Raw genomic sequence first — 11,594 nt, forward strand, 5'->3', positions numbered from 1 at the left:
CTCCGTTTGCCTTGGATATCTCGAAGAATGTGACACAACTGGATTTATCTCGATCACGTCCAACTCGTCAATTGGAATTGCAATGTAACGAGACGCTCCGGCGACCAGGGACACACCGAATATCAAACCGGAAATAAGGGCCTGGAAATAGTGAAAAAAATTCAAAAAATAGAAAGTTAAAAACTAAAGCTCTCGTTCAAACGTACACTCTTTTATCCCCTCGATTGAAACTGCAGAATTTTACCATGCGTCCCCATTGCAGGGCCACGTAGCAATCAAATTTTGTGAATTTCGTCATGTTACTACTCAGTCAAATCTAACAAAAATTAATGACATCCAACTCGAAGAATACCAGACTCAGGGATAGGAAAAATACGAATTTTAGAGTTTTTTTGTGTACCAAAAAATGTATATTTCTCTTTCATCAGAAAACTATATCGCACTGCGAAGATCATTACATTCGAGATACGAGATGCGGATAGAACGAAATTTTTAAGAGAGATTTATTAGTTGCTTTCGCCGATGTTTCTTCGAATAGTACGAGAGAATGTGTTAGTAAAATATCATTTTTCAGAAATATAGTGAGGGAAAAAAAATGGATTCTGCACACCACAATTTGGTAACTCGAAGAAATATCGCCACGTTTTCGCACTGTTTTTTTCCCTTTCTCTAACGCGCACACTAATCAACAATGAAAAGGTAGCTCGATTGATGTTAATAAATATTGGTAATTACCAAGAAATTCATGATGCCGTTGCGCGTTCCGTCAAAGTGGCAAATACTGAAGTGAACTGAGGACGAGGCTGAGGTGATGGATTTTATACGTTTGAGTGAGCCACAGCTTTCACGATTCCGGCGACATCGGTCGCCGGGACTAACGATCGGTGAGAAGATCAATTTCCCTCTCGATATACAGCGTTCGTTTCGTCGCGGGACTCGTGGTCACAAAGAAAAGAAAAAACTAAGAATAAAAGAGCCAATAGACATTTCTTCCAGCCGCGAAAATTGCGTCTCACGACAAAGTTCGAGATTACCAATCACGTTTTCGCTTTTTTTGTCCGCATTTCTTGCGGCGAACTGTAGAGTTCGTAAGAGAAAAAAAAAACAGTCCGACGAAAAAGCCGGACGCTAAGTTTCAAGAGCTTAATACAGTGTATCATCGTAAAACGGACACTCGCTGTGGCGAAATTTCAATATAACGTTCCTCTTTCTCTACTGTTCTTACAACACGATACCACCGAATTATAATTATACTCCCAGTCAGAAATTTTATTCGATCATATTCAGATTTTTCTTCGCACTACACGACTGCAAATATTTTCTGTCACAATTTATGCATGTTAATAAATTTTGATGCAGTTATTATTGAAAATGGATAATCGCGAGGTGCTGAATGCAGCCACAAGATTGAAAATTCGAGGTCTTCAGACCTGACGTTCGAATAAAATTTCTGCACAAGAAAGTGCGTGTAAAGGATTTTCGAAAACTATCATTACATTCTAGCGTGTATCATTTTACCCTGCCTATTGTACTTAGATTTTGTTCTATTGGAGGTAATCGTCCTTAACGAATAAACCAGTACTGGGTTTGAACGACGAGACTGGGAGTCAAAATATCGTAAGCAGTCGTTTCTCCCGTCACAAAGTATACTACGAAGGTCAATTATGCAGCTTATTAACGCTATGAAACCTCAAAAATAAACGACACATTAAATCGTTAGTTAACTCTTATGACTGAGCCTAAAAAATAATCGTTGTTTACATAAGAAAAAAGAAAAAAAAACTGGTATACGATGAGAAAACTCGAGAAAAAAGTATCTGAGAAAAAAAACATGAAAGGAAAAACTTAAAATGATTTGTATCGTTCGTTACGATTGAGATGATTCTCGAATTTTCTAACGCACACGTAACTTGGCTTTCAGTCGAAAAAAACACTTCCAACGCTATACAAATGTATATACTACTTTAACAATCGTAAACTTTCTCGACAGACCGCAACAGCAGTCGACAATATTTTTTCTCTCTCTATGTATCGGTACAAAAAATAAAATCGTTCTCTCGGGGAAGTGCGAGACCCGAAGTCGGGATGCGGAAGCGCATTTCATTACGGTAGGAACCGATTGTTGTCTCAGAAGGCACGGGCACTTGTGCGAACGCGGGGCCGAAGGTGTCACGATGATCGGGAGGAGTTCACGATCGCTCGACCAAATTGCCATCTCATCGCGAATTTGAGCGGAAAAATTTCTCTTTCGTTGTACACTCCCTAAGGTCGAAACAGAGATGAGCGTTTCTTGTTACTTTGAAATCCTCAGATTTTCTAATTCTACTGATTCATTATTTATGGCTATGTTAAAGTTTTAGCGTCGAAACTATAATCGTATATTCGAATTTGGTAAAATTTCAGCAAAAATTTTTCATTCAAGCTTGAAAATACGTTATGAAGAATGTTTAGCTTATTTTGATGAAAGCATTGGTCTCGAGTTTAATAATGAGCGATTGTTTTGATGAAAAATATAATAAATAAGAGCTTGTAAAGTTTCAAAGTAATGAAAGATGCAAAGACCTCTGCTTGATTAGAAAAAGAAAAAATAGATTGTTTGTCCAGCAAACATTGGAAGCATTTGAAAAATCATCAACAATGTTTGATTTTCTTAAAGCTAAATTTCTACTCCATTATTCTTTGTGATTATGTAGAATTCGTGAGATAAGAATAAAGAGGCGAAGAGTTCCTAAGCCAACTGCAAGTCATCGGAGTTATGAGATTCATCGCTCTCGCAATCATCGGAAAACAAATTCGATTTGGTAGATGCGTGGTGGTCGATCGAGTTTCCGTTTTCTCTCAGGGAATCGCCGTTTCCATGGACTCGATGATGACCGGCGTCGCCTCCACCGTTCTCCAGATGCGCCGATTTCTCGTTCTCGACTAATTGCTCGGTCGCTTTCCTGACTGGCGTAACGAGATCGATCTCCTCTATCGGCTGGCTCGATTTCTAGGAAAAAGTTAATGCAAACGTGTCACTGCAAATTGTGTCAAATATAAAAACGGCGAGAAGACGAGCTCGAGTGTAATGGAATAAAAATTACTTGCGGTGTCGTCGTTAAATCAATTTCCTCGATCGCGGAAGCGTTAGTCATTTTTTTTCGAGGCTCCAACGCTGTCGCCGACTTTTTCACGGTCGGTGGTGGAGGAGGCGATCTAACGGGTGTCGGACTTCTCGCGCTATCGTTACTACGCCTCGATAGAGAGAGCGTCGAACTCGCAGCGGACCATGCACCTTCCTCAGCTTCCGCTAAATTCTCAACGACCATCTGTTTTCCTATATTAATATCCTGCAGAGAAACATAATTTAAAAAATCATAATTATAAAGAGAATTTTTCGAAAAATCTGTGCTCACAAGAAATGTGAGAAGTTTTTTTTATTACCTTAGAGTCGTTCTTGTCGTATAAATCAACGCAAGGAATCGGCGAGCCTTCGCGACGCGAACTGCCTAGACCGAGGGCACGTTCCTTGTAGCCTCTGACCTTAGCGATGAGGACTTTCCACTGGGCGACCCAGGTGAGGTCACTGAATCTTTCAATCGATTCAGCACTCCATTCGCCCTCGCTTCAAATTTGAACCAAAGTCAAACAAAATGTCAAATTAATAAATGTTTTACGTCTGTACCAAGACGTAAAAAACATGCAAATATTTGATATTTTGGTAAAATCTGTTTGTTCGTTCAAAAATAAAAAGTTTGAATCGTCCAAGCGTGGGACAAATTGTTCGCGTGAAGATCGAATCTGGGATCGGTCCAACGGCGCCACCCACAATACGTCAAATCAATAATTCATTTCCCCACTCTCTTTCTCTATTTTCGACGATAGCATTCAATTTTCCTCACATAAATATCGCGTACGCTGTTATGAGCGATTTATCATCATGAATTTTTCGACGCTGCCCTAAACATTGACCCAGTTTAAGGTTTTTTTATCGTCATCCGCTGGCCCAACTTTTTCTTTGACTTAATCGGAAATGAAACAACTTCCTATGATTTGAAATAGCATAACGAGCTCGAGATTTTCGTTTTCGTGCCTTTGCCAAAAATAATTACAATTTGTGATCTTGGCCCCGACGTCGGTGCATTCTTGGAAGCGTTACATTAGCACAAATGCAAAAGGACAAAATATTCCCGGCCAAAAAAATGTCCCAACGAATGTTGCTGACAGCTGGAAAGTTTTCTTCGTGATGGAAAAAAAAAATGATTTTCGTCGATGAAGCGCTTCTGCGTGGGATCGATTAGCTCGCATTTTTTGTAATTGGAGCCTCGTGGCAAAGGAGATACGGCCATGCGGATGTTTACGTTCCAAATTGTATTTTATTTCATTGTCTCTCGCTTCGGTGAAGTATTCGTCAAAGAGTTTCGAGGTTGGAGCTCCATTTATAAATTACGCACGGCATGCTGCCACAACGAGTAGAATGTTTTCCGAGTGTGTGAGAAAGTGTGACTGAGAGAGAGACAAAAGCATCTCTCGAACAACTCGAACCTTCAGTGTTCAAACTTGAATCAGTCGAGTCTTTCTCGTCAGCCAGCCCGTAAGTTTTCGCAGTATCGAGGAATCTCAAATTTCATTCTCATTTTAATGAATTCGATGTCACGAGTGACAATCGTGAAGGACAAACGTGGGCGATTTTCGTTTTCACGACTCGTCAAAACCGTAAATTTTTTAAAAGAATAAACAGACATAAACAGATTTTTCTACGTCGCTGGTGCTGCTGCAAATCGCGCAGGTGAGTCAAGCCCCCACGATCTAGAAGAAACGTCCTTGAATATACTTGGAATATTCTGAACGCCTGCTTTAAGCCTGTACACTGACAATGAAAGAGAAGGAGCGACACAAGCTCTAATAAGTTCGCGTATTGGAGATAATCGATTGGTACGTAAATCCTATTTCTGAAATAGTTTCCTCCGAGATCCCGAGTCCCGTGCATTCGTGTATCCTCATATGTATGCAGTCAGTAGGCTGTGCAAGCTCCTGTTATTAGACCGTTGATTGCTCTCCTCGGTTAACGTCGCCTAATGCGATATTCCCCGTGCATTCACGAGCCCTCCGTGCTGCTACGAAAGTTATAATTAAAACGGAGAGAACCGAATCGTGGGAGTACTAACAACGCTTGATGGCTTTCGGTATGGAACTTTTCATTTCCTATGAAGCAGAAAAACATGTTTTACGATATTACAAAAAGTCTGATGGAAAAATGAGGGTCTTTGTAACAATATGAATCTAGTAAAACGACGCTCGAAAAGGTCATTTAGAAATTTTTATTTATCTATAATTTTTCGATCAATAAATTCACGAAAATCTTACAATTTCATGAGTCTGACTAAATTTGGGATGAAAAAGTAGAATGGAATTGATGTCACGAGGTAGCAAAAAGCAGCTCAGGAATGCTTTGACGAAAAAACTATTTGGCCTAATAATTTTTGAGTAATTTGGTCGAAAAACGATTGAGTTGAAAGTGTAAGAGCAAACTTTATGTGCGGAGTGACGAGAATTTGGAAAATTACCGGAACGACTGAGAGAAAGTTTCGACGATCGTGGGAGAATAAAAACCATTGCTCTACTTGTTTGGCTACATGCCAAGACAATACTCCGAGTAAAAATTTCGTATCGGGATTAAGTGCAAAGTGGTCGACCTCGAGCGAACGAGATTGAGATAATTATTTGCGAATTTCCGGTTATTTTTTGGCCTGAATATTCGTTTGAAAGCAGTCGAAGTCTTATTGGATTAAGCAAAAAGTTGATGGGAAATAAAAAATGCTGTAGTAACGATAAAAATCGTATTTTTAAATTGTTTTTTCGAGAAATTCCAAGCTTCGTGACCGAATTGATAAACAGCATATTTAACGAGGACGATCGTGCGTTGCGAGAGCGCAAGAGAAGATAATGGAAATGTTTTGAGGTCATTAATTGGGTATAAGTTTGTGCGAAGCTTGGGCGAAGATGATAGATTCAATTGGCGTATCTTCGAAGATCTCCCATCCGACTAATCTACCATGAAATAAGAATAATTAATCCGAAGGCGAATGCGGAGTCAACGGCCTCGAGGTTAACCAAAACAATTTGATCGTCGAGGCGAATGTGTTTGTTGGTAATTATTAGCTTGCGGTATGACGAGTGAAATGGGGATAGAAGGGAGGGAAGCACGAGTAGAGGTTTATATTTAGCTCGTGACGACGAAAATTGGGCCAATGTCCATTGGCAGAGGTTCGAAAGCTTCGAGAAATTCTAATACTGCAAAACTCTCGATAAACAACAATAACATCTTTCACTTCGGGACGCGCTAATGAACGACAAAGAAAAAAGATAAGCCGACGAACGAAAGGCTTTACAATCCCAAGGAAAAACTTTGCATCTAACGCTTGACAAGCCACCGATTCAGCGACCTCCTGAAAAACCGGATTTTCTCTCGCCAACGTTTACTTTTTATTGAACGACTAAATAAATATCGTAAACGTTTTTTTCGAGCGCAGATATCCGCAGCAGAATGGAACTACTCGTGCCAACCGTCTCCGATATCGTTTTCAAATATTCCTGGCCAATCGAACACTACAAAAAGACAATAGCGAAAAGCAGCTTGATCGACAGCCTGCCCTTCGACGTTAATGTCAACGGTATTCGTAGCTCGTGGAACTTGTCGATAAGATTCTGGAAAGGACCCGAAGGCAAGTGTGTTTTTTCCATGATTTTCAACTCCGACTCTGCGAGCATTTCATTTATTTTTTTAATTCACCTCCAAATTTTATGTCCAAAGGATAAACATACTTATCGTGATGTATCGACTTTCAGGAAAGAGGATAACGAACCCCGTAGTTCTCTGTCTGAATATGCTGAGCTGCACAGTCGAGGAAATCGAACAGGCGACGATCAGATTTCAATTTGCCATTTACAATAGCGAACTCGACCACTGGGAATATTGCCAAGTTAGCCGGACCATTATCGAGCTCAAATCAACTTCCGACATAATTTCACTGGGATACAGAGATTTGTCGATAGTCGACAGACACATTAAGAAAAGTGGAGAAGTTTTGGTGATGGTAAAGATTCAGATAATTCAATACGAGATCGAGAAGCACAGTTTGTCTCAGGTAAAATCGAAATGATCTCTCCAATTGGCCCTACAAAATTATTCGTTGTTCGGTAACAACGAACGTTTGTATTTTTCAGGACATGGCGAGGCTGCTGAAACACCCGAGGGCAGCAGATACAAAATTAATATGCGGGGGAACGAGTGGAACGGAAATTCCCGTCCACGGTAGCGTGATTGCAGCGCGAAGCAACATTCTCGCAGACATGATGGTGCCTCTGGCGGAAAAAGAGACAGAAAAAAAGGCTCAAGCCGAAGCTGCCTCAAAGTCTGAGACGAGAGATGAAAAAGAGGACAAAAGAGAGGAGAATGGAGTCGCTGATGTACGTTTGAAGCGTAGCACATCGAAAGTGAACTGAAAAAGCTTCAACTAACGACGAAAATTTTTTGTGTCGACTTTGTCTCGTTTGGATAACAAATTAACAGCTTGATTCGCGGTCACAAAATGAGAAGAAACATTCTCAAAAAACGTCGACGGTCGACACTGGGACCAATTAACCCAAATTTAGTATTTTTTTTGTCAGCAAACTGCAATATATTTTTTGCGAAAAATTTCCCTTTGCTGTTTTTTTTCCTGCACCTTTTAACGATATTGTGCGAGTATTTTTGAGTGTGTTTTCGACTGCTGTCAGGTGCGATTCACGCTTAGATCGATTTTTTCCTCAGGTTCCCTACAAATATGCCCTCCAACTGGAAGACATTTCTCCGGATATTATGCAAGAATTATTGCGTTACATTTACAGCGATCGCGTCGACAATCTCGATGCCATCGCCAATCAACTTCTATCCTTGGCAGAGAGATTCCAGTTACAAGGTAATGAGAAGCGTTTTGTTGGGCTCCAATGGACCTGAAATTCGTGAAAATTATAAAACGTAAATGGGACAAATAATGTTGCAGGATTGAAAGAAGCCTGCGAGAGAAATCTCATTGAATCAATCACTCCGGAAAACGTTGCTAATCTTCTGCTAATGTCCGACGAATTTGGTTGTGGGTCTTTGAAACGAGCCAGCATCGTTTATTGCGAGGAGCACGCAATGAACATAAGCAAAAGCTTTGCCTGGAAAGTCATGGAGCACGTGAACCCGGAATTATTCAACGAAGTATGCGAAGGAGGAATGGGAAGCTCACGATCGAGTAATATCGATGACAGCGAATTGAGCAACTGACGATTCACGTCGGTAGCATGTTAATTAAAGCAGGAAATAAATGAAGGGAGTTGAAATGAAAAAAAAATATACTTACTGTGGTTTAACGTTGGCCAAGGAGCACTCGATCGCTTGGAGACGTAAGCTGAGGAAATCGGTGCGAAGTTCAAACACGTGTTTGATGGAAACGATTTCATGGTCACCGTAATCCAGAAAGTAAACTTCACACTCGTCGTCCTCTAGTGATGATATCACTTCGGCACGATACCATTTACCATCGAAGAGAAATTTCGCCGCTACGGTTTGTCCGACCGTGACCTAGAAGAGAGCAACCAAATATAGTTACTTCAAATTTCTCATTTCGTGTCAAATTATTCAAAACGCTGAATGACTTTGATTACATTTTTCAAGGCGTGAATCTCTTGGTTTTCAACATCTTCGTAGTAAGCCGTCATTTCGGCGACTAATTCGTCGAGACAGAGAGTTCCGGAACCAGCCACTTGAACCCAAAATTGGCTGGGATTTTCGATTGCGCTCACATAGACGTCCATTGTTCCTTCTGCAAAATGAATGACTAAACTTTGATCAATATTTGCAAATTTTAAACTCGTACTAAAGGTGTGTTAATATGCTGTCAACCAACCATTAAGAGTTTCATCATTTGCTGGTTGCGTTAACAGAGGAGTATCGTTAGGCGGATTAATAGCAGGAATTCTGGGAGAAACTTTTCCACGCTGCGAACGGGACGATTCACCTGCGACCAATTTCTCGAGAGTTTCGTTATACTCGTGAACTTTGTCCTCGATTTGATTCAGGGCGGAAGCTATTTGTTCAGCGGTTCCCTTGATGATAACTCTCCTCTTAGAGTCTGAAGAATAATAAAAGTAATTTGAATAAGCTCTTTGATTGAAGGATATTACATTAATCATGGAATAATTTTTGTGGAGCATACTCGGATCAGAAGACCACGATTTTTCGATAATGATCTTTGCTTTGGTGGATACTTGAATTTCCCTTATACTTTCTCCAGCTCTGCCAATGATCTTTGGGCAAACTCTCTGCGGCACATAAGTCTCGTAAGTTTCAATAAGCGGCTGACTGGCAAGTATATTTTGGATCATTGCCTCCGCCATTCTCAAACCTTCCGCAGTTCCTTTGATAAAACAAATTCTTTCTGCCACATCTGGATTGTCATCGTCGAATCTTATTTTAGTTCCAGTCGTATTTTCTATGCTCTTTATCACTGTCCCTCCTCTGCCTATCACAGCTGGAACAAATTCTCTTGGCACTTGCATTTCCAGACGCATTTGATTCCTGGAAGACAAACCTCTTGTTTCTCTGTCGATTTTCTCTCTCTCATTTTCCTAGAAAACAAAAATCCACGATAATTGATGGTTTTTCCATTATTATCCACAGGTTTTATGTCTCATTGTTGATGTCTCTTGGTCTACCGATTATCAACTTGCCTCAAAGCCCCCTAACCTCAGAAAGATTATAGAACACATTATTGATTATAAAAGCCCACTGCTGTTCGTTCGAGTAGTTAGCTGGTTATATAAATTTAAAACTGGAGCACCAGATTACAGATTAGAAACGTTTTCCCTTATACAGAAAATTGTCACCATGATTTTTCATAGAAAATTTGAGGCTGAGGTAGGAAGCTGAGTACTATATTGCAGATGAATGCGATTTTTCACAATACCTTCTCTACGAGTAAATAAATAATTCCCAATCCAGCACCTGTTAAGGCAATTCCAATGATAACTGGCAGCATAAGCTGCCTCGGTGTCCATCTCATTTTATTTCAATTCTGTAACACACGAAACGTCCCGATTCAACGATGTTTATCTCAAAAAACATGTCACGTATTGAGTGAAATAAGTGAATTTGTTTACGAATGTGGGCAACTATATTCTTGTTCCCATAACCTCAAATATACCGGAGGTCGAGATTTCATAGTAATTTACACAATGTCAACGAATAAATAACTTATTAAGGACGAAGAAACTCTCAGACTTACGATTTCGAAAGAGTCGACAATCACAAAGTATTTTTTCGTGATCGAATAATACAATGAAAATTCAAGATCGCCGTTCACATTCCACACGGTGCTTTCAAATAACGCAATGCTGACAACAGAGTGATAACACAGATTCGAATACGGATAAGAAATTTATAGCATTCCCTTCAATATGAAATATCGCGTTTAATTATTTTGAACAGCATTGAAAAGATCAAGAAATTTCGAGACACAAATGACTGTGAGAATTTAATAAAATATCCAGCGAATTTATTCAACTTTGTATCATAAGGTTGGCGAATGTTTAAAAAACTACCGCGACTGTCGAAAAAATTATTGTTCGTAACAGAGCAGAAACGCGGTGGTGCTGCCGGTGGTGTGACGTAACAACCAAGTTTAGATCGTGACGCGAGGAGTATTTCAAAGTTTAAGTTCGAATTAGCACGATAAAACAGAGACGAAGGCTGTTTTTTGCTTACATTCACGTAACTCAATACCTGTGGAATCATTCAAACGGATACAATAAAACTGCACAACGGTATCAGACGCTATTATATTAGGTTTCTTTCGAGTAATATAATAAAATAGAGGACTTGACCGTGAATCGTAAAAGACCGACATTTGGCGGCGTAGCGTAAGCAACGATTGTTATGTAAACTACATTTAAAAATAGTGGCTGCGATGGCTTTTATAGAGGTTGTTGAACTTTTTGTTGAAAAAGATGCTGGCAAAAGTAAAATTATTTGGCTCCCATATGTGCCCAGTATTTTTCCCATGACCTTCAACATTCCCGCTCGTAAAAAATGTAAACAACGCGTATCACGGGTTTGCGGCGGCGACAAAATGTCAAACCGGATGGAATGATTGCAATATTTTCACTAAAAGTAAACCACTATCAACAGGAGATTGTGGTTCAAGAAAACGAATAACGAAATGCACATTCCCGCTGTCATAACCACGAAAAAGGCAACGAACGAAGCATATATAAAACGTGAGAGTTCGTTGACCACGTTCGCATGTTGTCTCCTTAATAACACAGGCGACAAAACTTTAGATGCAATCCTAGAGAATAGACACGCCGCCCGCGTTGCTCATACTCGCCTGATACCACCTAAGCGTTTCTGCTTACACATCGCCTCGTTTTCGAAGGCTTATGGGCCTTCTGCGTCTGTGAAACGTCTCTGCGACATATATATGTAGTATAAACAAGTCACGTATTAGGTGAACTCGCTTGTCTACTTATACTTTTCGCATTACTCACATATACTTTTCGATGCTCTCGTAGCGCTACTTATCCTAAAC

At 40.1% G+C, this 11,594-nt stretch overlaps 2 protein-coding genes across 8 annotated transcripts; one reads left to right on the forward strand and one right to left on the reverse strand.

The window, feature by feature from the left end:
* Positions 1 to 968: 968 nt before the first annotated feature.
* On the reverse strand, positions 969 to 11,574 carry LOC122410655 (tudor and KH domain containing protein papi). Of its 4 annotated transcripts, none has more exons than XM_043418975.1 (9): positions 11,394 to 11,574; positions 9,975 to 10,082; positions 9,225 to 9,636; positions 8,916 to 9,140; positions 8,674 to 8,846; positions 8,370 to 8,590; positions 3,424 to 3,604; positions 3,084 to 3,329; positions 969 to 2,989 (listed from the first exon to the last, which is right to left on the reverse strand). In XM_043418975.1, exons 2-9 carry the CDS (start codon positions 10,068 to 10,070, stop codon positions 2,729 to 2,731), a joined length of 1,815 nt encoding a protein of 604 aa, XP_043274910.1. In that variant the 5' UTR covers positions 10,071 to 10,082; positions 11,394 to 11,574; the 3' UTR covers positions 969 to 2,728. The 4 variants fall into 4 exon arrangements, with proteins under 4 accessions (XP_043274910.1, XP_043274908.1, XP_043274911.1 ...); XM_043418973.1 differs by lacking the exon at positions 11,394 to 11,574 and adding an exon at positions 10,293 to 10,692; XM_043418976.1 differs by lacking the exon at positions 11,394 to 11,574 and adding an exon at positions 10,293 to 10,691 and having other exon boundaries at positions 8,674 to 8,831.
* Positions 4,391 to 8,358, forward strand: LOC122410658 (speckle-type POZ protein B-like). 4 transcript variants are annotated; one of them, XM_043418989.1, is made up of 6 exons: positions 4,391 to 4,573; positions 6,513 to 6,704; positions 6,829 to 7,127; positions 7,207 to 7,449; positions 7,793 to 7,940; positions 8,025 to 8,358. In XM_043418989.1, the coding sequence occupies exons 2-6, from the start codon at positions 6,527 to 6,529 to the stop codon at positions 8,291 to 8,293; spliced, it is 1,137 nt and encodes a 378-aa protein (XP_043274924.1). In that variant the 5' UTR covers positions 4,391 to 4,573; positions 6,513 to 6,526; the 3' UTR covers positions 8,294 to 8,358. The 4 variants fall into 4 exon arrangements, with proteins under 4 accessions (XP_043274924.1, XP_043274922.1, XP_043274923.1 ...); XM_043418987.1 differs by having other exon boundaries at positions 4,393 to 4,768; XM_043418988.1 differs by lacking the exon at positions 4,391 to 4,573 and adding an exon at positions 4,775 to 4,914.
* Positions 11,575 to 11,594: the final 20 nt, after the last annotated feature.

The sequence above is a fragment of the Venturia canescens genome, chromosome 5, assembly GCF_019457755.1.
Source record: "Venturia canescens isolate UGA chromosome 5, ASM1945775v1, whole genome shotgun sequence".
Lineage (NCBI taxonomy): Eukaryota > Metazoa > Arthropoda > Insecta > Hymenoptera > Ichneumonidae > Venturia > Venturia canescens.